Source organism: Poromitra crassiceps (genome assembly GCF_964638095.1).
Source record: "Poromitra crassiceps genome assembly, chromosome: 15".
NCBI classification, from domain to species: Eukaryota; Metazoa; Chordata; class Actinopteri; order Beryciformes; family Melamphaidae; genus Poromitra; species Poromitra crassiceps.
The window spans coordinates 14,581,467-14,607,491 of NC_139634.1; the positions used below are offsets into that span (position 1 = coordinate 14,581,467).

Sequence of the window (26,025 nt, forward strand, 5' to 3'; positions counted from 1 at the left end):
GTAATCGAGGGTGAACATGCCTGTTTCTCATTACCAGTGAAAATGTAGTGAGCACTGAGCAACTCACCTTTGATCTTAAAAATTGGCAATTTACCGCATGACAGCGCATATATGCATAATATGTGCTTTTTAGAAAGATGAGAGCGACGGTGCGGTCAGCGTGCATCTGCTCAAATATTCTGCTCGTCTGCAGACTGAATATATGAACTCGTTATTCTGTAAATAAACATCGGTCCTGAAACTCTTTTATCAGTTGTTATCCACAAAAGCCCATCTCATTACCCATCCATCCATCCATCCATCCATCCCCAGGTCAAGTGCTAATTATGACCCAGCCTGGTTTGATCCAGATGTAAATAACCTGCAGAAAGCTTAACCATGCTGGCACTTTTGAATCGATTCTCAAATTGTTTTACGGAGTTCTTGCTTCAAAGGCTGACAGGTTGTGACAGATAAATGAGATTTCCAGGGTATATAAGCTGTACGTGGTTTGTTCATTTCATGAGTGTGTTTTGCAAAAACCCTTTCATCTCCAAAAAGAAAGTGTTTGATTTCCTCAACTAGCACTTTGTAAGTGCTCAGGTGGAGTGGTGGGGAGGGAGGGGTGTATGTTTAGAGTGAGTAAAACAACATTGACTTAACTCGGCCTCTTGAGACCAAAGTGCTGTTGGAACTAAGAGGTGAACAAAATATTTAATTCATGCTTCAATTTGACACACAAACACACAAATGGATGAACACACAGGCTTTTATGAAGAAGCTCCTCCTGAATGACTAATAATGGCAATGCATTTATGCAAAAAAGACTTATGACAATGCACTAAATAATTAAGTACTAAGTTGTTCTAAACATCACAATTTATTTGTTGACAAAGAAAATTGCCTCCTCAAAACGTTTTTGCCATCTTGAAGATTTTTTTTTCTCAGAATCTGTAATTTCCATTGAGCCTGTCTAATTCAATATCTGATATAAACACAGTCTGGAACCGGGGACTGCAGATGGAAATTAGCTAGCGGTTACATTTGTTTGCACAGCAACTTTTCTCCTCGCTCGAGATTAATGTATTTTAATCTGTGTGCATGGTCCCTGATATAAATGAACTCAATAAACTCAAGTATACGGAGAAGTTTTTATTTCCTTCAGCAAGTCATACTCTTAGCAAACTCTTAGCATTCATTGTAAAAATGTAACTGAAAGGTCACAGGTTCAATCTCTGTCTTTCTGGATAAGAACATTAGGCTAAATTCCTAAAAATGTACTATTATGAGGACAGAGGACAGAAGTTTACTTTGCCGTGACTTTGCATAATGAGAAATAATGAGAAGCCCCAGATTCATTGCTAGAATGACACATCACTTCTAAACAATGATCAAGTCTACAGCAGGGCTTTTCAAAGTGGGAGGCGGGCCTCCCCAGGGGGGCTCCAGGAACTTTCACAGGAGGCTCAGTGAATGGAAGTGAAAAGATATTGCATTAGTTATCAAAAGGAGATCAAATAGAATAGCCCAAATGTGTGTGATTTGGATAAAGACATCGTTCAGAGATTCTAGTTTTGTGGATTTTTACAGTTTTGCCACTTTCCCAGAGTCACAAAGTAATAAATGCCTTCAGACAGACATACTTCAGACTACACAATATACATACAATAAAAAACAGCAATATCAGGGTATCTTGGCGTTGCCAAGGAGTTTCTCAGTTTTTTCTCCGTCATGATGGTCAGGTAATCTGTCATCGTCTACTGTCTGTTTATGGCCAAATACATTTCCTAGTTAGCTTTTGGATTGTGTTAGTTCTTTGCAATATAGTTCATATTTGTCTTTTTTGCTTTGTTATAACTTGGTCGGTCCAAATGGACTGAGGTCTGTCTTGATGCAGGGCAGTAAGATCCAGGACCAGCAGGCAGAGCGGAGCCTTCTTACTCCTCATCTTTTGGCATCTCAGGGCATTGTATTAATAGTAGGAGTTCGGGTTGCTGTTTTTTAAGTGGCTATAACATTTGATGGCTCATTTTTGAATATTGATTATGAATGGGTATTGGCCCAATTCTGCCCTACATGCAGAGTTCTGGACATTTCTTTGTACCCCCAGTATGGACTTGCAGAACTCTGCATGCAGGGTCTCACATGTATGCTTCTCCCAGGTTTGAAAATGTCTTATTTTGGGGACCCCAAACTTCACTACCATTCATTTTTTTCATTAACCTTTATTTAATCGGGCCAAGACAGCAGCATAACACGTTTCATATAAGCATAAATAAAGTTTCACATAGAAGAACAAGACAGTACATTACATCAGACAATAGACTACTTGCACAACTCCACTACTTCCTGAAATGAGTAGGGCATACAGTAGTGGTTTCCTGTCCTACACTATTGGATGAACTGATTAATGTCAGGTGTGCCTGACTGCTGCAGTCACAACAACAGTGATCAGGCACACCTGACATTAATCAGTTCATCCAATAGTGTAGGACAGGAAACCACTATGCCCCACTCATTTCAGGAAGTAGTGGAGTTGTGCAAGTAGTCTATTGGCAGTGTTCAGGAGTGTTCATATAGTGCGATTGGTTTGATTGATATAGCACAGTGAGCTGTGGATGTTTCTAATTCTTGGGCGAGTTCATTATGTAGCTGTAGCTCTGTCTCACTCCTCGTTCTTGCCTGAAATATTCAGTTTGTCAGTGTCTTGACAGTAATCCTTACAATTTATCAAAGAACCAGTGGTCCATGGGCATTGACATGTGGCCAGGAATCCAGTTTCCTGACATTTATATAGGCCTAGATATATAGATATTCATATACCACATTGCACCGTGGCGAGAGGAGCGGACTTCACGTTACTTCACACCTTACAGCTACAGTAATCCAGGAAAAAAACACAGGCTGCCAAACAGACCACAGAATGACAGTAACCTATCAGGAGTGTTAGCTAGCAAGCAGTTAGGGCAGAGTCACTTACTATGAACAAAGCTGCCGGTTGTGTCAGATATAGGCTATCCATCCGTCATTTACATGGAGAGATGATCGCTAACGTTATGTTACATCCACTCATCTGTAGGCTACCTTTGTCATTCTGCTTTGTGAAATACCCCCAAGGCATGTTATTCTCCGCTTTTACTGATTTTAACAACTTATTACAAAAAGTTATAAAAAAGCTTTAACCTGCCTTGGGGGTATTTCACAAAGCAGGATGACAAAGGTAGCCTACAGTAGGAGTGCAATTCAACCACCCTGCTAATAATCAACCGCAAAACCACGTTTCATTGCCTGGATTTCAGTTATTTTTGCGAATTGCAGCAATTTGCTTCTCTCTTCTTTAGCTTTCAGCAGCCTGTAAAACGATATTTCCGATTTGTGTGACATCACATGCCTCTATAATTATACATACCCTCTATCATTTGTATTCACCTTATGTAGAAGAGACAGTCTGGCTTGAGAGACTAGCAGGAAGTGTCAACACAATCAGAGCCGATTGTGTTGACACTTCCTGTGGCAGAGCTAATCCCCGCAGCCTGCTTCCAGTGAGTCACCAGCTTTGACCAGAGACGATCTCTGGTTTGACCAGGAGTAAAACAGATGGTGTTTTGAACAGGAAGTCGTAACACAAACGGGTCAAGTGGGCGGGGCTACATAAGGTGAATAGGAGACCGTTCAGCCCATTCTCATTCTCATTCCTAATGCGTCCTATGTTGACTATTTGTCAAGTCCCTTGGTGTCACTATACCCATGTGAAACATACCATCTTTCATCGGGGTAGTCCAGAACTCCCACGCCATGGGAGTGTGACATTCAAATAAGCCAGGACACGCTAACTTGGATGTAGGGCCGGGCTGGTGGAGGCTTAAAGCGCTTGTCTTTTACGTCTGAGACCTCAGGTCGTGTCCCAGCATGTTCAAAGTCTACAGTACATTTCAACCCTAAGTCACATTTAATGTTTTTATTAACCCAAAACCCTAACCTCAATGAAGTTGTTTTACTTTCCTAAACTCAACCAAGTTGTTTTAGTTGCCTGAATTTAACCGACTTGTTTTAGTTACCTAACTATAACCAACACCGCAACATTTTCAAATTAACCAGAGTGACATTTTCAAATCAATGGTGGAGGAGCGTAACCGTCAGGAGCGCAACCGGCAGAGGAGCGTAACCGTTAGAGGAGCGTAACCGTCAGAGGAACGTAACCGGCAGAGTAACGTAACCGGCAGAGTAACGTAACCGGCAGAGGAGTGTAACCGGCAGAGGAGAGTAACCGTCAGAGGAGCGTAACCGTCAGAGGAACGTAACCGGCAGAGTAACGTAACCGGCAGAGGAGCGTAACCGGCAGAGGAGTGTAACCGGCAGAGGAGTGTAACCGGCAGAGTAACGTAACCGGCAGAGGAGCGTAACCGGCAGAGGAGCGTAACCGGCAGAGTAACGTAACCGGCAGAGGAGCGTAACCGGCAGAGGAACGTAACCGGCAGAGTAACGTAACCGGCAGAGTAACGTAACCGGCAGAGTAACGTAACCGGCAGAGTAACGTAACCGGCAGAGTAACGTAACCGGCAGAGGAACGTAACCGGCAGAGGAACGTAACCGGCAGAGGAGCGTAACCGGCAGAGTAACGTAACCGGCAGAGGAGCGTAACCGGCAGAGGAGCATAACCGGCAGAGTAACGTAACCGGCAGAGGAACGTAACCGGCAGAGTAACGTAACCGGCAGAGGAACGTAACCGGCAGAGTAACGTAACCGGCAGAGGAGCGTAACCGGCAGAGGAGCGTAACCGGCAGAGGAGCGTAACCGGCAGAGGAACATAACCGGCAGAGGAGCGTAACCGGCAGAGTAACGTAACCGGCAGAGGAGCGTAACCGGCAGAGGAGCGTAACCGGCAGAGGAACGTAACCGGCAGAGTAACGTAACCGGCAGAGGAACGTAACCGGCAGAGTAACGTAACCGTCAGAGGAGCGTAACCGGCAGAGGAGCGTAACCGGCAGAGGAGCGTAACCGGCAGAGGAGCGTAACCGGCAGAGGAGCGTAACCGGCAGAGGAGCGTAACCGGCAGAGGAGCGTAACCGGCAGAGGAACGTAACCGGCAGAGTAACGTAACCGGCAGAGGAGCGTAACCGGCAGAGGAGCGTAACCGGCAGAGGGACGCAACCGGCAGAGGAGCGTAACCGGCAGAGTAACGTAACCGGCAGAGTAACGTAACCGGCAGAGGAGCGTAACCGGCAGAGGAGCATAACCGGCAGAGGAACGTAACCGGCAGAGGAGCGTAACCGGCAGAGGAGCATAACCGGCAGAGGAATGTAACCGGTGGTGTTGAAAATGAGGAAAAAGGGTGCCCTGTGTGTAAGAAGTGATGCCAAGTGGTCCTGAGAAATAGTCAACATAGGAGGTGTTGGAAATGACAATGTGTTGGGCCATTGTCAATCTTTTTGTTTTGGTGGATGTTGGTGTCAATTACTGTTAAGGTGTGAATGTTGTCTGCGGTTTGGAAATTAGGCAGAAATCCAATTTGGCTTTGATTTAACACTTTATGGTCGGACAGAAAATTGACAAGTCTTGAATTTAAAATACAGTCTAGATTGCTGTTCACACAGATCCCTCTGTAATTCTGTGGGTCAAATTGGTCTCCATTTTTATGTATGAGGTTAATGATCCCTTTATTCCAGATCTCAGGAAAATGTATTGTGGATAATCAGGTCATTGACTTTAAGACAGAGCATACTTCACATTTCATTCAGAATCCCATCAGGACCTTTTGCAGCCTTTTAAGGCCTGGAGTATTTTCCTCCTCCCTGGGGGAAATCTAGTGGTTTTTGGTAGTCTTTGATTATTGTTTCCCATTTCCATAGTTTTTCTTTCATACCTGTGGTGTCTGGTGATGCTTCAGTTGGTTTGTTATAAAGTGCTTTAAAGCAATGCCCCCCCCCCAACCGAGACCCCACCACCATCCCCCTGAAATAATAAAAATATGTATTATTTGATTTATGTTATTTTCCAAATTTATGTGCACCCGTTTAATTTCTCATCCCAACCCCCCAAAGCAGCAAACCTAGGGGAAACATTGATTGCGATATTCAGGAAATGTCGTGAATTATACCTGACAATGGAGTGAACTGGGGTGGGCCATTGAATGGGGTCATTAGCCAGTCCTCAACTCCATTGTTCAGTCAACAAGGTTTGGTTTCAGGTTATATTAACCCCACATCTCAACTGCTAATCCTCCATCCCCAGCACATGCTATGGACATGGTGCTAATTTGACTAGCCATATCGTTTGATTTGCATAATGCTACATGTGACATCACTAATGTCTCCTGCTTAACGGTTCTCTTCTGCTGCTGCTTCTCTCAGGTGTGCATACATACACACACACACACACATACATACATACATACATACACACACACACACACATACACACATACACACACAAACACACGCACAAACACACACACACACACACACTGTAAAGCTTGGATCACTAACTCATCTGGTTAACTTTTAGAGCGTGAATTCCAGTGATCCCAAAAGGAATTTGAATTGATGGAATGTTCAATCAGTTCTTCCCAAGTGTGTTTTGATGTCTTGGTTCTTATTGTAGCCTACTTTGTATTCTTTAAGTGTCTCGCATTATTGGAGACATAAATGGTAACCTACTGTATATTGGGTTTTTATGCTTTTGGTTGGACAGTTTTCGTAATTGTGTTTTCATGTTTTTACAATCTCTATCAAACATACAGTCATGCTTCATTTTTCTCTTCATGTGTTTAGTTAATTTCATGATGGATTTCCCGGCAATATTTGTAAATTTGCTGTTCATTTGTTGCGCTGCCTGGCTGATCCCTTCATTACTGTGAGGATATGAATTCATTAGAAATGCTTCCAAAAGAGATTGAATTTCTGGGCTATAGCCTTTTGGTAATCCTCCTGGCTATTTGCCCAGCTGTATGACTTAGGCAAGTGTATGACTTAGGCAAGTCATACAGCTGACTGAGTTGACAACGGTAATTTCTATTGTGTCTATCCTTTTAAGAAGCAGACTGATCTGGCTGTGGTCAGACAGGGAGGCTTGACAATAGTTGTATCCAAATGTATCGCAAATTGTAACCGAATGTTCGGAAAATCTGCAAAACAAAATGCGACTGCTGTTATGCAAATATTAGGAGGTGGCGTAATTAATAGATTACCAGGTACCAGTCACTCTTAAATTTGGCATCCATGATCAAGTGAATAAAATGTCAATTCTACCAGGGGTCGCCTGTTAATCCTGCAGACAGTCTTCTTCAGTGTTAAAACACACCACTCGGTAGCGTAATAGTCCCCAAAAGTTTGGGAACCCCTGCTCTAAGCTGGGTGTGTGCGTCCATGCATGTGTGCATGTGTGTATGTGTAAGCTTGGCGATCCCTCACCGAGCCGCAGGTGGTTCAGAGTTTTCCAGACAGCCCAAAACTGGTCATGGCCGGTAGGTAGCGAGGCCTTCATTTAGGATGAACCAGTTCCACTGGTTGAGACATTCACTGATCCTGGCATCAGCTGGGCTGCTCTCCAGTACATCAGTGGCCTCCCAAGAAACCACTCCTGGAGCTGAGTTGTTTATGGGCAACAAGGTGCTCATGGAGCAGGTGCCAGTTGTGGTTGGCTTGATTCGTGCACTCGACTTTTATGATTGCTCTCCGGATGTGGGGGGAAAGGGGGGGGGGGGGGGGGGGGGGTTTGCCTGTGGGGGAGGGGGAGCGATGCCTGTGGGGGGGATGCCTGTGGGGGTGTAAACGCAAGGCACCAGAGTTGTTTTAAGCTTTTAATGTACCCAGTCAGTCACTATCCTGCAGGTCTCGTTGAGGATAGGGTCTAGTTTATGTGTATGACATGATGCTCCATGCTCGACATGTGTGGTGGAGTAGCACGAGGCTAGTGTCGATGTACTTGTTGACTGTTTACTATGAGACTAGTCTAGGTCTAGGGCCATATGAAATCTGTTTTATTTATTTTTCCAATTCAGTTTTTTCCATTTTAATTTTAATTTAGGGGTTAGGATTATTGTTTTTTTATGACTGGGCTCTCTCAGACAGTCTCTTCCACACTCAAAGTGAAAAGCCAGCTGTGAGGTGATGTAAGGGTCCCACGCAAGATCCACTCCCTCTCAAAACACCCCAATCCAAAACAGAATGATTTCTCTAGGCATCTTTTACAATCATGAAATCATTTAGGTTACTACAATAATTAGGTTTACTTTTGATTTGGATAATTACACCTACTTTTTTAAATCAATGTCTTCCAATATTCCATGTTTTAGAGTTGATTCAATTTTTATTACCAAATTCCATGATTCAGTTTTTTTTCCATTTTGTGGAAATCATATGGCCCTAGAGTAGTCTGTTGCATAGTGTGTTCATCAAGTGTTTGATCTCTACTAGCTCTGAGGTGGGGGGTGAGGTCTGGGAGGAGCTCCGGCCAGGGCAGCAGCATGGCTGGGCCTCTGCTGGTGCTGAGGAGGTCTGTCGGTCTGAGGTCTTCCCTGGGTATGGGTACAGTTAAGTAGGAGGAGGTGCAGGCCAGGGACTGGGGTCGATCTTAGCAGGTCTAGGAGCTCTCTGGTGGGTGAGGCTGAGCCGAGGGGTGCTGGGGTTCCGACCCAAGGGCTGCATCTTTCAAAGACTTGGCAGAAGTCCTGATGCTGATCTGAAGTATAGATCATCTTATACCATGGTCTGGGTGAATACTCGATTCTGATTGGCTGCAAGGTGTCCATTAAAAAGTGATATTGTACAGTGATAATGGACACCTAGCTAAATGGTCTGTTCACCGTTCATATCAATGCGCCATAGTTTCATCAGTGTTATCAGGAGAGCAGTTTGAGCTCTATACCCCCGTTAAGGGTTAATATGACAATTTTGGATGTTGAGAAAAAAATTGACTCGGTCAAAGTAAGTATTTAAATCACCCCTGTGTGCTCAGTTTATCAAAAATAACTCTTATTTACAATTTTGATTTTCGTTTCGGAGATTTTTAACCTCGCGTCACCAGGCTCTTCTCGGCGACAAAGGAGATTTCCCTCTGAGCGGGGACGAGCCCGGCGCGAGCCTGGCCTTTGACAGATATCAGCTGATAACTGTCAAAGGCCTTTGCAGCAACCTGCGCGAGCCCTCTGTCCCCCTTCGTTCCCGCTGTCAAACCCTCTGTTTACAACTGCAGCAAACCAGCCAGGGTGCACGTGGTCTATCATTGAACGCTCCCGCTGAAAGCGGGGAGTATATTAATTATAGACAGCGCGCGCTCTCCCAGAGGCTGTGAAAGACAAGTGAACTCACTTTTTGGCTCCCACACCGGTTTGTAAACAAATACAAAAATGAGCGACTTTCTTGGGAAAATTTCTTTTAATATATTTGGAGAGTATGGCAACTTTGATGACTGGGATGCAGCTGAAGAAGTAAAAGAACGAGAAATTGAAAGGAAAGCTGAGAAACGGCACAAAGAGTTATCAACGGAAGAAGTAAATCAAATCGAGGAGGAAAAAGATGAGGTCAACACAAACAAAAATACGAAATGGGCTGTTAACATACTGAGAGACTTCCTTGGACAAAAACAAAAGGACTCCAACATTGAAAGCTACAGTGCCGATGCGCTAAATGAGACCCTGCGGGAGTTTTATGCTGCTGTTCAGTCCACCAAGGCAGGAGGTGAATACAGTGTGGCAAGCCTGAGAAGTCTGAGAGCCGGTATAAACCGATACCTAACACAGTTCAACATCTTGACTGACGCCAGGTTCCATAGCAGCAATGCCGTTTTTAAGGCCATAGTTAAACGCTACAGGAAAAGTGGAAAGGATACCAGCATCCACCATCCCCGCATCTCTGAGTCAGACCTTCAGCTAATAAGAAAGTCTGTAGCCCTATCTGCAGATACACCCGTCGGCTTGGTCAGAAAAGTGTGGTTCGACATCCAGCTGTGCCTTGCTCGACGTGGCAGGGAGGGCAACCGAGAGCTGTCAATGGCATCTTTCCTCCTCCAGACAGACGAGGATGGGGTGGAGTTTGTCAGCCTGGCACACAACCCACACACAAAAAATCATCAAGACCCGAATGAGCCAGATAAAGAAACCCTCAGAGGGTTTATGTTTGCCAGGCCAGAGGATCCGCTGTGTCCGGTTGCAAGTTTTAAAAAATACATCTCCAAATGTCCATCAGATGCTAAATCCTTCTACCTCCACCCGAAGCGCAGCACCAGCACCGTGGCCTCTGATGTGTGGTACAGCCGGGAGCCTATGGGTGTGCACTACCTGGGAAGCATGATGCAAAAGATCAGCAAAGAGGTGATTACAATTGGCAAATAAAAACATGACAGTCTAACCATTTTGTATAAGACCGTGCTTGTCTGAGTTGTCTCCCGCTCCATCACAAAAATATAATATCCTATATCTTACCTTTCAGGTCGGTCTTTCGCGGGTCTACACCAACCACAGCCTCCGAAGCACAGCTGTAGGTCGCCTCTCGGACGCCGGCCTGGAGAGCCGCCAGATAATGTCGGTGACAGGCCACCGTTGCGAGAGCAGCCTGCGGGCTTACTGGGCTCCATCAGTACGGGAGAGACGAGAATGGAGCGATGTCTTGTCGTCTTCCACTTCCAGTGCCAGCAGTGCCAGCAGTGCCAGTGCCCATCAGTCCACAGCTGTCCACCCTCCTCCAAACGCTGCTAATGTGCCAGATTTGCCTGTTACTCTATCAAATTTCACAATCAATGGAAACGTTCAATTCAATTTTAAAAAATAAGCTGTAGGCTATATTTCTCCCGCTGTCGGTCTTTCTCTGATGCAAACAAATCAGTTTCTTCTCCAGCATAATTAATTACCTCGCCAATATTGTGTTCTTGTTGCAGGCCTATATGCCACTTATTTTGTTCCTCTTATTATTACCTCGCCCATGTGGGCTATAATCTGTCAAATTGTACGTTCTTGTTCTATGCGCAATATTGTTATTGAAAAGGAAAATAAAAAAGATTACTGCCTTTGCAATACAAAATAAAAATATTCTTAACCGCTAAATCAATTGTTTTCTATTCATATGATTTACAGTATATTGATGACAAGTGAAATTAATTGTTGACATGTTTGTTTTTGAATAAAAACCCAAATTATGTGGTTTGACTGACAAGAAGAAGCACGATACAGGTTTGAAAATATTCCAATAGGCTATAAAACGTCGACGATAGGCCTACTGCATGTTGCAAGCCTCATTAATCATGCGCTGTGCTGTCCTCCTTTCTCTCTCTCTCCTCTCGCCTCTTCATACGCACATTTTCTCTGTCCCACAGTAAACCCCGGAGAATAATACTCATGTATAGAGTCGTTTCCATGTTGCCAAACACTATTGACAGTTTGAGCCTTCCCGCAGATGGCAAAACAAGCAGTTTTATTAGCGAACGTGTATTGACGATGACATACCTGGACTCCAACATACTGAAAGCAGATAGTTTTCACTCTACTCCTGCCTCGCGCCATTTACGTCTTATAAGACCCGCAGACGTTAACGCAATTCCCTGGAATGCGAGTTTAAACGACCCAGTTACATGGCGTTGCATTCTTAGACATTGCCGTTTTATTTTGTATGTTGTTACATAGGCTACAATTGGCCAAATTATTAGTTAGCTTGATTCTAGAATTGTGCCAGGTGTAGAAACTAAGCAGCCATTTTATCCCATGATAGCCTAATCTCGAGGGGACTATTTTGTCTCGCCGGTTCTCAACTCATATTCAAGGTTATGAAAACTAGATTTTGATTGCAAAATGCATGGGAATATAAATGAATGGTCTTGTTTTGTTTCTTTGGCAAGTGACCATGGTATAAGCGGGTTAATGCACTTCGCCGAGGATGGTTTGCCTCCGCGAAGTCCCTTAAAAAGTGATAATGGACACCTCGTCGTGCATTAACCCTTACATATACAGTAGGTCCCACAGGCCTAGAGGTGTGTGATAGCCAGGCCAGGTGGACATTCAGTAGAGTGGATCAGTTCCTCTGTATATCCATATTAATGAGTTGGGGTGTCTCTACATGGGAGAATGGTAGATAACCACTCAGAGAATTCAGTCAGTGCTGGCTCTCTCTGCCACCCTGTTGATTGCCTTGGCTGTGGCTCGCTGCAGTGTGTGCTGGAGTTCTTTTTAGTTGTTCTAGTGCATGGCTTGTATTTCGGCAACATCTGCAGGTCACTTGTGGTGGTCCAGGGAAAAGACCTTGTCAATGTGGATTTCCCATTGGAGTCCATGAGAAGGATTGTTTGGGCATCTGTGGGGTCGGCGGAGGTGTAAAAGGAGGGGGGTGTGTCTCTCTCCATCTGTCTCTCTCTGTGATTGTAATTCCACTCACAGTAATGATGCAGGTGAATTCTATTTCAGGTCACAATCGCAAACAGGCGAGGGCAGACAGAGATAGATGGAGAGGGGGATAGGGAGGGACAGAGAGTGGCGATTCATTCCCTGACTATAAGGTTATCTAGACAAGCAGGCAGCCGGACTCATCCTCCAATGCACACGTTAACCTATGGATAATGATATATTGATGCAGTCAAACATATATGCACACTAGGGCTGCAACTAACAATTATTTTCATTATAGATTCATCTGTTGATTATTTTTATAGACTAATTGATTAGTTGTTTGGTCTATAAAATGTCACAAAACGGTGAAAAAATGCCATTACAGTGTTTCCCAAAGCCTGAGATGACATCTTCAAATGTCTTCTTTTGTCCTGACCGACCGACCGTCCACAACCAAAGATAATTAGTTTACTGTGATAGAAGACTAAAGAAAGCAGAAAATATTCACATTTAATAGGCTGGAACATGACACAGTAATGTCTTTCTTAAAAGGGTGTCTAAACCATTATTACTTTCCTCTGTACCATTGATTGGCAGCCCAAGGCACTCACAGATCTCTGATTGACCCAGTAAATCGAAAATCGAGAGCTGCAGACACCCTTTACACCCTTTAATCACATACATGCTCTCTCTCTCTCTATCTCTCTCTCTCTGTCTCTCTCTCACTCTCACTCACTCTCTCACTCTCACCCACATTTGCATCCGGTGAGCTCTCTTCATCTTTTCAGTTACACATATTTAGATGCTGCCAGGGAATACACACACACACACACACACACACACACGCACACGCACACACACACACCGTTAGAACTGCATGGTTTTTGAATGGACGGTTACAGTAGGTAACCGAAAAACAACGGAAGATTAGCTAAATCTGTTTCCACTGCACTTAGTTGCATTTACATTTTATAGATAGGGCAGCTTTTCTACCTCCCTCAAGCGTAAAAACGTTGCAATATTTTGTTTATTTTTTTCATTTTTTTTCGCAGTGTTTCCGGTTAGTATTACCATTTCAAACTTTTTGGGGGTCTTTTTTGGAGTTTTGAATAGAACACTTGGTGAAATGATTTCAGTACGGTACTTTTTGAACATTTTCCGTACATTTTAACAATACCATGATGATACTGATAACTGTGATCATTTTGGTCACTATAATTGTCATATGAAGTTTTCATACCTTTTCATCTCCAATGGAAACCCACCTACTGAGCTGCGTCCTGTGCCATTCGTAAGGTCACTGTTCTATTCAGATATGTGCAATGCAGGCTTATGTTGAGAGACTCTGTGCAGCCTTTTGGTCTTTGAACTGAATGTAATGTGAGATAGAAAGCAGATGTGAATCATTTTACCCTATTCCCATAGAATTCACTCCTGCTTTTGATAAGACAGAGAAATTATTTTAATAATGACTTGACTAGGCCTATAACCATTTTCATTAAGTCAGTCTCCCAGTCTCAAATACGTATAATAAAATTGCCTAGGTGGACGGGCGGGCGGGTGCTGTCAGTCACGATTTGCATCACGATTTGTGTGGCCCAATGTCACCTTCATGACGTCGGGCTCCGACTGACTGATACCACACCACCCCCCCACCCCCCACCCACACACACACAGAGAGACACCCGGCCACCCCCCACCCACACACACACAGAGAGACACCCGGCCACCCCCCACCCACACACACACACAGAGACACCCGGCCACCCCCCACACACACCACCAACCCCCTACACACAGATAGACACCCCCGCTATGCGGCCTGATAATCTAGCTGGAACTGATAACAGTCCAGCTGTCAGGTCTTTTACTGTTGTTAGCTAGTGTTCTTTGTAAACCAGAAAACGTGGTCATGGACCATCAGTAGAGATTGAGAACCACTCCATGTAAATCTAATTTCATTAAAAGCCTTGTAATATTTCCAATAGCTTGGTTGATCACCACCTGCTGTAGGCTGCTGGTCTTAAAAACCTTTACTACATCTCAGCCAAACCAGTCAATTTTAAAAGATAGATCCAGACATGTATTTTTGTCATTTACAGTTTCTTTTCTTTTTTATAAGATTATTTTTTGGTCATTTTTGCCTTTTATTAGATAGGACAGAACAGTAGGCAGACAGGAAAGGTGGGGAGAGAGACAGGGGATGACACTCAGTTTGCTATACTGTATCTATCCTCTATACATGAACTCAAGATGAAAGTTGTGTTGAATTATTCATTCATTCATTGCAATAGTGATTGTCGTTGCGTTTCCTTCTTCGCTTCCCTTCCCTGCGTCTCACTTGCACACAGTTTGACAGATTGGTCAATACAGTTAGATTTGCTACCTCTGTGACCCTCCTCAAGTCCCTCAAAGGCCGTTGCTGACTATTTTCTATCTCTGCCATCCAGTCCACAGTGCATGCTGCTGTTATTAGACGTTTTCCGCCAATCCAGAGTTGAGTACGATATTGAGTCATGATTTGTGAAAGTAAACAATTGGGACTGTGTCTCACAAATAGCCTGCTTCTCTTTGCTTGCACAATGTGATCTAACTTCGTTCTCTCTCTTTCCTTATTTAAAAAAAACAAAACAAAAAAACAACAACTAACCAACCTTGTACCACTAACCTAAACTTGTACCACTGTTCCTTCAGAAGTTGTAGTTGTCATAGACTGTGCTCCATAGTTGATTGCTCTATTGCTGACAAAAAATGTGTTATTGTAAGTCGCTTTGGATAAAAGCGTCTGCCAAATGACGTAATGTAATGTAATGTAATGTAATGTAATGTCACCAAAGTCCAGCATTGCTTTTGGGGAAATCTGACGGCATTAATATCATTTTTTATTAGATCATGAATGATACAATCTGGCTAACGTTTGTTCTGTCGAATGGCCTTTTGGTATTATTAGCTCCATATCGTTTCCGTAAAACAACATCTCAAGCACATCATATCAATGTAGCATTTTATTTAAATGTCAAGTTTGAAATGTACATTTCATAGTGTAATACTTGCACTGCGAGTTTATTTCCATCAACATCTGTCTCAATTTCCCTTTGCAGCACTTCCAATCTGTCTTGCTCTGCCTCCTCCTTTCTCCCTGTGACGTGTGCACTGCTGCTGGGGAGCATCAGTGGGTTTCTCTCTGTGATGATGCTGGGAGCATCAGTGGGTTTCTCTCTGTGATGATGCTGGGAGCATCAGTGGGTTTCCTAAGTGAAGTTTTACATTGTTGAAGATTTCTGTCGCCCCTCACCATCCACACTGCATTGTGAGCTCTGTCTAGACTAGGGAGATCGGGTAAATTTGAGTTAGTTGTCGGAGCGGGCTGGTTGTTTTACATGAGCCAGCTTTGAAGCCCGCCTGGCTTTGGGTGCATCGAGGTACATCCCAGGACATAAATCAAACTCACCTCTCGCTGCTACGCTGCGTTATGGGTGATTTTAATCTGTCGGTCATAGTCTGGGGATGACATATACATATCTCAGTTTGCTATACTGTATCTATATCCTCTATACATCAACTCAAGATGAAAGTTGTGTTGAATTATTCATTCATTCATGATTGACGTTGCGTTTCTTTCCTCTTCGCCTCCCTTCCCTGCGTCTCACTTGCACGCAGTTTGACAGATTGGCCATTACAGTTAGATTTGTAGCCAATCTACCTCTGTGACCCTCCTCAAGTCCCTCAAGGGCCGTTGCTGACTATTTTCTATCTCTGCCATCCAGTCCACAGTGCATGCTGCTGTTATTAGAGGTTTTCCGCCAATCCAGAGTTGAGTACGATATTGAGTCATGATTTGTGAAAGTAAACAATTGGGACTGTGTCTCATCAAATAGCCCGCTTCTCTTTGCTGTGATGATGGTGGGAGCATCAGTGGGTTTCTCTGTGATGATGGTGAGAGCATCAGTGGGTTTCTCACTGTGATGATGGTGAGAGCATCAGTGGGTTTCTCTCTGTGATGATGGTGAGAGTGTTGGACCGTTCAGCTGCTGCTGGAGACACTGCAGTGCATCTTTGTGTTTAGAGCAGAATAGTGCCGCTGAAATGTGTTCTGCAGTTACAGTGGTGATTAAGGCGCGGTGGGGCTGGGGGGAGGGGGCATTGCACTGCTAGTGACTGTTTGACAAGTCCCTATTGATGAAGGAGCTCTCTGCCCCCTCTGTCCCGCTGGATGACAGTGTGTCGATGTGGAACGCTGCCCCATTTAGGACTGCCGAGGAAAACAAACTAATTGTGTAGGGCAGGTGTGTGTGTGTGTGTGTGTGAGAGAGAGAGAGACATAAAGTGAATCACTATTCACTTGTTTTTGATGTCCATTGAGTGACAGGCTAGAGCCAATTAAGTAGACAGCTCAATCTCTCTTTAACCAATCAGAGCCGGTGACCTGAGATGGCCCTGCAATAATAGTCCATTGATCTGTCCGGGGACAGACAGAGAGAGATATTAACGACTTTGTTCATTGTGTTTGGACATGGTTGGTTTAATACAGCTAATCATTCTGTCCTTTCTTCTTGCCTGCCTCTTCATCTCATTTTGTTCTCTGCCTGTTCCTTTGTCTGTCTTTGCTCATCTCCGCTTCCATCACTTCATCAGCCCTTCCCCTCCCAGCGGCCATGTTAGGACGTTAGGAGGACGTCAGAGGCTACAGCCCCACATGTTTTAGGAATATGAAATTCTCAAAACGCCTTTTTTCCCCCTGTGTAGTCCTAAGTGAAGTTTTACATTGTTGAAGATTTCTGTCGCCCCTCACCATCCACACTGCATTGTGAGCTCTGTCTAGACTAGGGAGATCGGGTAAATTTGAGTTAGTTGTCAGAGCGGGCTGGTTGTTTTACATGAGCCAGCTTTGAAGCCCGCCTGGCTTTGGGTGCATGGAGGTACATCCCAGGACATAAATCAAACTCACCTCTCGCTGCTACGCTGCGTTATGGGTGATTTTAATCTGTCGGTCGTAGTCTGGGTCAGAGAAGACAAGGTGGGCTACAACCAGGAAACACAATGTCAGGTAAAGGCAAGACGGGTTATATGGACTTCTTCATGTTCTTCACAAGAGGGAGAAGTGTATGATATGTCATAGGTTAGTTTAATCAAGTCATTGATTATTCATATGTGAAATAAATCAGGCGTGGTAGCAAGTTGAGTAACATAGGCGGCCAGATGGACACTGGAGTGACTGAGTGACACTTGGTTGATAGCTTCATTAGATGCCTACAAGCTACAGCAGTTTTTTGTCCCAGCTCAACATCTTCAATATAATATTGGATCACTGCATAGGTAACGCTACAGCACCAAGTATGGGGAAGCTAAATTAAGTCAATTAATAATTCATTAATTAGGAAAGGGGGTGGGGGGTGTTGCGCAATCAAAGCCGCGGCCCACCGGCGCTTGCGATGGCCAGTCTGACTCTGGCTTAACCCAGTAGCCACTGGCCCACAAAGACAGTCTGAGCCTTATTCAATGTGAGCATTTGACTCAAAATTACAATCAAATTGCGTCTATAAGCGGTGGCTTTACACAGAGGATCTCAAACTGTATATTATAACGTTTTATTTGTATTTTACCAACACATTATAGACATCATTCATAGTTGAAAATTCGGAGTTGAAAATTCAAATAATCATAGCTTTTTCCACCACCAGGACTACTAGCAGACAGTTTTCCATAAGTGCCAGCTGTCAGCCGGATGGCCGGACATTAAACATTTCCAGCCGGCTACTTTCTTACTGTCACTCACAATAACCGCAGTATTGCAATACCGTGCTATAGACAAGCCAACTGTGGTGGATGGCAAGCAACCGCCACAACCCGGCTGTGTCCATGTTTTTCCATGTTTCCCATGGTGCACCATGGCATCACACGCCAAATTCATTGAGTACAATGTGTTCAAGTAAATATAACTTGTTTGTTTCTATGAAGTAGCTAATGTTTCTGCCTCACCACCATGTTGACTTTCTCTGACCACGGGAGTAGCTAATGTGTTTCTGTCTCACCACCATGTTGACTTGTTCTGACCACGGGGAACAACGTTAATGTGTTCAATCCCAAAGCATTTGCCAATAAATTGGTAAGGCTGATGCCAGTTTGCTGTTGGTTGTCTAATCCAGAGAGGTCTGATGATCACAGGCAGCGCTTCCCACACACAGCATATCCCCCCTCCCTCCGCTGCAAGCAGAGACTGTAGATAGGTTCTATTGAGATGCAATATCCCCTCCAGCTGGCTACTCTTATGCACAAGTAGAAAGCCCTGAGACACCAAATAAGAATCAAAATAAGCATGAAATGAGTGACGGTCACACGCACAGCTATTCTATTCTAATCTCCATGCAATACATTTTTAACAAGTAGAATAAGAGGTACAGCTACAGCATCACCATGCAATAGTCTCAGCTGAGTTCCTGCTAGTCTTTCAAAGGGGGAAAAATGTAACTATTGGCTTTACATCAAGCCACCTCAGCCGTCACTGTATTTATTTGGCATGTTGATATGACAGTAGCCTATTCAATATTCCAGGTCTATAACGTGCAGTCAAGTCTCAATGTCAGAAATGCACTGCAGGGTTCAAAGACCCGACAAAACCAGACAATTAGAATTGCTGTTAACACATTCACTGCCAGCCTTTTTTTTTTTTACTGTAGGTAGGTTCTGCCAGAGGGTTTTTTTGAGGATTCTGGCTCATCTTTCAAGACCCGAGGATTCTTTTCTGCTAAGATTTTGTGAACACACAATATCTCAAAAGAACTAATAGAATGTGTGCTTTCTCTGTCTAAAAGAGTTAGTTTGTAGAGTTAGTAGTTATGTAAGCATTAGCAGTTGAATACAGCATGGTTTCAGCGTCTGGAAATTTATTCTGAGATAAATGGCTTTTTGTGAAATTCGATAGAACAGTCACTTTAACCATTCATTTTTGGCATCAGTAAGACGTCAGACATCTAAACAATAGTTTTGAACAGTAATTTCCTCCATAACAGCAGGAAACCCCCCTCTGCTTCCAACTCCTCCCTCCGTGGGCGTTCTCCTCCGCAGCATTTGTCACAAGCGAATGTTCTGCTGCTGCTGCTGCTGCTGCGAGTTTGAGCAGCCTCCCTCCCTGGCAGCGAGTGTGGATAGGGCTCACTTGTTTCTTGGGTTTGAGAGCTTTGATGAAGCTTTGTGCGATTCTAGGCTTTATGCTGCGTGTTTCAAAGTGTTTTCCACCCAGTCTATTTTTGGAATCCCCCACCGCCAGCTCCCAGCGCGATAATGCGCGAAGTGAAAGCGTTTTCGCCAATCCATTTTACAGTAGAGAATGGTTTCCTCGCGCGTTACCCTACAGTTTTGGCTCTGCATTTCCTAGTGTGGAGAGCACTGTCGCCACTTAGTGGGTCCGTGGAATGGGTTGTACACGTTCGCTGACTCCAATATTTTTATAGGAGACGTGGGGAGCGTTGATCCACGTCCCACCGTCAAAAAAAAATAAAAAAAATTTAAGCCGAGATAACTCGTCTTTGGCAGTGAACCGTCGGATTCTGTAAGCCGAGATAACTCGTCAATGGCAGTGAACGTGTTAAAAAATCATTAGCGTCGGTCTGTCAGATACAAATTGGAACCTTTTAAAAGGAGATAAAAATAATAAAGATTTGTCAAGTTGTGCCGTTGTACAGTTTGTGCAGTACTGTAGACGAGTGAGACTATAATCTAGCAGCTACAGCCTACAATAAGTGACAGTACTACTCAGTTCTTTTAGCTTACTTCTCACCTCAGTGAAGAAGGCAGTAAGCCAGGCACTGTAGGCCTATCCATCTTGCACCTTTCCTCTGCTCCAACTGCCTGGCATGCAGAAGTAATGTGCTTGTAAATGGATAAAATGGAATTGAATAATGTAACGTTGCTTGGGAGTCGGGACATCAATTTTCGATTTTTTAAAAATGTTACAAAGGGCTGTGCCGATTCACTTATCTCCCGATTCGATACTATCACGATACTTGGGTGCCGATTCGATTTATATTGCGATTCTTAAGTATTGCGATTCTACGATTATTGCGATTCGATATTACGATTTATTGCGATTTTTGTTTCTTTTTTTCTTTTCTTTTTTCAGTTTGTTTGCTTTTTTACACTAGATTAGAACATGGGAAAAGTTGAATCATACACTAGAGACTGTATATCATGAGTAGGGCTGGGCGATATAGTTAAAAACAGGGGCGGACTGGGATCATAATTCAGGCTGGGCATTAGATACCAAGCAGGCCAGGCCGATATGGGCCGACGCGCGTGAAATTTGGGCCGTTTGAAGCTCAATGTCGGTCGTTTGAAGCCCAATTTGGGCCGTTTGAAGCCTAATTTGGGCCAAGTCCAATTTTACAATGAGATGCACCCACTTTAACCCTGAAGTGTAATTATTACTTCAGACTAACTAATAAAGTAATACAACCACTAGTAAACCAGTAGGCGGCACCTGACCTGCTGTTCAGTGAGTGGCCTGACTGCAGCACCAAAAAAAAAAAAAAAAAATTTTTTTTTTTTTTTTTGCTTTTGCGATTATCGATTCTTGAATAAAATATCGATCCAAAAAATCGTGACATTAAAAATCGCGATACTTAGGTGAATCGATTTTTTCTCCCACCCCAGTTTGTTTCACTACAGAGGATAATGGGGGAGCGTGTCATTTCTGCTAAATTAGGTTTGTTAGCGGCCGTTCTCCCTGCCATTCAAACTACTATTTTCTATAGTATATTACAAGTTCCCAGACGGTTGGTAGGCAGAGATCTCTAATTGTCTCGGAGCTGATTGTTTCTCTCCAGTCAACTGGTTAGTCAGTTCATTACTGAACCTTCCCATCGAGCTGAACAGTCTTGTGACGTCTCCTGCCCCGGAAGAGAGTTCCCCATTCATTTTATCCATAGACATTTTGAAAAATCCTCATATAACGAGTTCTAAGGCTGGAACCAAGCAAACCAGTGAGAGTGACAATAAAACATTTCACAAAAACAAAAAAAAGTGGGTGAAAATCACAGGTTAAATAATGTACTGTTTACTATGGTGCTTCATTTACACCCATGTATGTTCATGGCAAACTACATGCATTTTGCTGTTGAAATTGTAAAAGAATTCTCCTTAGATGTAAAATCCTGACAAAGCCTCAACCTCAAACTCTGTCATTTCTTTCTCTCGTGACCTCCTCCTCTCTCTGTGTCTCCAGGGTGGAGGTCATGCATCGCCGCCACACCACGCTGAGGGAGAAGGGGCGTCGCCAGGCGGTGCGAGGCCCCGCCTACATGTTCAATGAGCGCGGCACGGCCCTCACAGCTGAGGAAGAGCGTTTCCTGGATGCCGCAGAGTACGGGAACATCCCCGTCGTCCGCAAAATGCTGGAGGACTCCAAGACCCTCAACTTTAATTGCGTGGACTACATGGGCCAGAATGCATTGCAGCTGGCGGTAGGCAACGAGCACCTGGAAGTGACGGAGCTGCTCCTCAAGAACGAGGGGCTGGCTAGGATCGGCGACGGCCTGCTATTGGCCATCTCCAAGGGTTACGTGCGCATCGTTGAAGCCATCCTCGGGCACCCCGCCTTCGGCGGGGGGCTCCGGCTGGCTTTGAGCCCCCTGGAGCAGGAGGACGACGATTTCTACGCTTATGACGAGGACGGGGGGCGCTTTTCGCACGACGTCACGCCCGTCATCCTCGCCGCCCACTGTCAGGAGTACGAAATCGTCCACATCCTTCTTACCAAGGGGGCCCGCATTGAGAGGCCCCACGACTACTTCTGCAAGTGTGCAGAGTGCATGGACAACCAGAAGAAGGACTCGTTCAGCCACTCGCGCTCCAGGATGAATGCCTACAAGGGCCTGGCTAGTGCAGCTTACCTGTCTCTCAGCAGTGAAGACGCAGTGCTGACCGCACTGGAGCTCAGCAATGAACTGGCAAGACTGGCCAACATTGAGACAGAGTTTAAGGTGAGGCTGTCTCTATGTCTGTCTCTTCTCCTTGTCTCTCTGTTTAGATCTGACTTTTACTTTGCTGTCTTCCTGTCGCTCTACCCTCACCCTGTTAATTATATCCTTACATTCACAGTCTGCACACTAACACACAGAGCCAATGTTTGATCATCTGCAAACATCTGATCCATCTCGCTACCCTTGTTGCCTAAACTCTTATCTTGATTTCCCAGTGCGCTGCCAGCCTCAGTAGTTTGTTAATCTTCTAAAGAAGCCTCTCTCGATGCAATCTTTCCTCCATCTGTGTGTTCAAATGAGAGCTGCAAAATAGAACACTTTGTTGTTTGATTCAAAATACAGCATGAGATTAGATTTGAGAGGAGATTTTTGCCTGTGGAAGCGTACGGCATGCATCATTCAAATGGAAGTGTAAAATGGCAAATTTAAATTCAAATGTAGGATTACTACATTTGAATTTAAATTGCCCACTGGCGTGTGCAATTTTTGGCTCAGAAATCGAATTCAAGGGAGATTAGGCAAGGCAAGTTTATTTGTATAGCACATTTCTTACACAGAGGCAATTCAACGTACAGATTAGGGAGATTTCACAAATCACCACCGTGGCAAGCTCTTCCGGCTTTTATTTTGAAAAGAAAATATACTTTTACAGAACCGGAGATGATATTGTGGCCAGCTTCACAAATAAAGCATGCAAATTTAAATGAAATGTCAATACTAGTACAGGAAATGTCAAATGAAAATGACATTATTGAATTTGAATTTGGATTTTGAGCCAAAAACTGCACACACAAGTGGCAAATTTAAATTCAAATGTAGGATTACAAGTGTGTGTGTGCGCGCGTGTCTGTGTGTGTCTGTGTGTGCCTGTGTGTGTGTGTCTGTCTGTGTTTCTGGGTGTCAGAGAAGATTAGCTATCATGTATGTGATGATGGGTAATGATGCTGTTTGAAGTAGCCAGATCTAAAGTCTTTGCATCTTTGACTCAGATCAGCGACACCGTTCTGCTCTGCTTACTCACTGCTCACACACACACACACACACACACACACACACACACACACACACACACACACACACACACACAGAGCGCAAACACACTGTAGCATGTAACCACATATGAACACAAACACACATGTACACAGCAACAGTATTCATATGCTGGACATATGAATTAAATAATTATAGTATTAAAATTATAGTAGAAATCTGCAACATCTTTGGTGCTGAACTGTCATTACTGTGATGTTTTGTCACTGCACTCACCACTTATCAAACAGTCTTGCTCACTACTGTGACATTTGCAGGTGACATTTGAGTTTCTGTAGGTTACAGTTCTTTCATTCATTCCAAACAGCCTGCTGGTGCAGCTGCTTAAAACACATCAGCTCCTGAGCCTCCTGTGCAGCGGGGGGTTTTCCCCAGGCAAGACCAACCAACCCGACATTTTGTCGGCTGAACCTCCCTTTGGGAATGGAGTGTAGCATAAATGACAGTTACACAAATGAAAATGTCAGGGATAAGCTATATCACTTTTAACTGTGGATTGACAGGAGGACAAGATTAGTGACAGTGTTGAGGGGATGAATCAAAGGGGCAAAGAGAGAAGCAATCAAACGCTTTGTCAGTCTCATACTGTCTCTGTCTCTGTGACACATAAGCAATTCATTCAATTCCGTGCACTGTTTGGCATGCTCATCTGTGTCACAGAGTTTGGTCTGTTTGGTCTGAGTTGCATGGTGGGGAGAGTGGTGTGGAGTTGTCTTCCAAGCCGTAGCTCAGCTGGAGTCTGTTGAGTTGTGCCATGAAGGACTGCACGGTGGTTCCTGGGGAAACTGCCAAGATCCTGTTTCCAAGGTCGTCTGTCAGATGTTGTGACTGTAATTGTGTATTTATTTGCTCTCATGGCCAATGTGGTGTTATCTCTTTGCGGTTGAATCCCAGGTAGAAATCTGTGAATTAATGTTTATTGAATGGGGGTCCATTGTCTGTTTTCACAACAGCTTGTATTTTAAATGATGAAAATATCTTGTCCAGTGAGTTACAGTATAGTGGCTGCTGTGGACTTAAGCATCTCAGCATCTGCCGTATTTGTCAACAAGTAGGTAGTTGCTGGATGAGGATGACTTGTGAAAACAAAGGAACCTTCTTTCCACGGGTCTGCAGGAAGCTTGAGTGGTTCTTCTCGGTGGTTTTGAGTGGATGCTGCTTGACATGGAATTAAGTGTTGTCTAGTGCTTTTGACCGGGTCATGAAGGCTAATGGCTTTGTGGTGGAGAGAGTGCTTGGTAATACAAGCCTTGCTATTCTGAGAATGACACTCTGAAGGAGTGATTTCAGAGTGTGGAAATCACCATCCACGGTCTCCTGTGTATCATGCCCGTTTCCTGTGGTGTGCAGACCAATTAATGTCGGTAGTGCTGCTGAAGATACTTCTTGAACTTCTTCAAGTGTCATCACCTCGGAAGTGTGCTGTCAGTGATGAAGTTCACTACTCCTCTGCCATGCAAGAAGATCTGTGTGGGGGTTTTCCACTGACAGAATGCCTTGACATGTTGTCAGCAGGATAATCTTTCTCTTTTCCAATATTCTTCTTCACTGTAGGTGGTGTAGCACTCAGGCTATTGAAGATGGAGTTGATCAGTCTGTGGTCTGTAGTGACTGTAAAATGAAAGTCATACAGGTACAGATGAACGTGCTCGAGCTTCTGTTTCAGTTTGTGAGTAGTGTTGTTCCACTTGTATGAGTGCTTGGCTGGCATATGCCACGATGCAGTCATCAGTGTGGCTGTTAGTGTGGCACCTAAAGCACCAGGGCTGGCATCAACCTGTAGCGTTGACTTCTTCACTGTCTGGATCAGAGTAGGCCATTGTGTTGCTCTTCAGTTGTGTTTTCAACTTTTCCATGGCTGTTTGCTGTAGCTTGTGTGGCCCTTTCTGGAATGATATTTGAGCAGTGTGTTGTAATTCAGAGCCGACTGCGAACCTCAGAGACATAGACGAAGGAAGGTTGTTGATAGCAATGATCTCCTTGGGATCTGCACAAATGCCCTTAGCAGAAAATCTAGCCAAAGAGTTTGCTGTGCTTGCACTTCTGTGCATTCTGTGTGGGAGTTTTCTGACTTGGGCAGTTTTTACTCCTGTGACTGGATGTCCAGTATGGGTACACGGCTTGTCAAGAATGTGTTAAGGAAGGTGATCATCTAAAAAAATCCCATGCAAATAAATGTCTGTTAAGTAAAGTCACTATCTATCTGATAGCAAGTTAACACAATGGTGCTTGAGCTTATGGCCCATTGATGGAAGCTTTTATGAGTATTGCAGCGTTTATGAACTGCAGGTGTCTGTGGTGACACAGGGTATAGGCTCACTCTGCAGGTTACTGTAGGTTCCAAACAACTCTTGTGTGAAGTAGGATAACAAGGTCATTTTTCCGGTCTCTACTAGCATTATGGGTGGTTACTATGGCCGAACAGACTAATCCCACTTTATCATAATGCATTGTTATTCTGTTGTAATGGAATGATAGTCAGGAGGCAGTGAACACATTTCTGAGAAGGTGTGTGTATTCCAGACAGGTTTAGATTTGGAGTGGAATAAACTTCTCAGCTCCATTGGTTGCATACTGAATTATATTGATAGTGGAGGTCATTCATGTTGAGAGCATGATCATGATATTAAAGCAATTAAATAACAATATTCTTAGCTCCCCCCTCTGTCGTGTCTGCGTGTCTGTCTGTCTGTGTGTCTGTCTGTGTGT

At 44.1% G+C, this 26,025-nt stretch overlaps 1 protein-coding gene across 2 annotated transcripts in view; it reads left to right on the forward strand.

The window, feature by feature from the left end:
• Positions 1-26,025, forward strand: part of trpc7b (transient receptor potential cation channel, subfamily C, member 7b) — a gene marked incomplete at both ends in the record, with an annotated part of 91,976 nt that overhangs the window by 1,884 nt on the left and 64,067 nt on the right. The window contains one exon of one of the 2 annotated variants that reach the window (XM_083652330.1): positions 21,510-22,266. In XM_083652330.1, coding sequence (XP_083508456.1) covers positions 21,510-22,266 — 757 coding nt within the window. Of the gene's footprint in view, positions 1-21,509; positions 22,267-26,025 lie in introns of those variants that run through there. The other variant, XM_083652331.1, reaches the window with a different exon arrangement.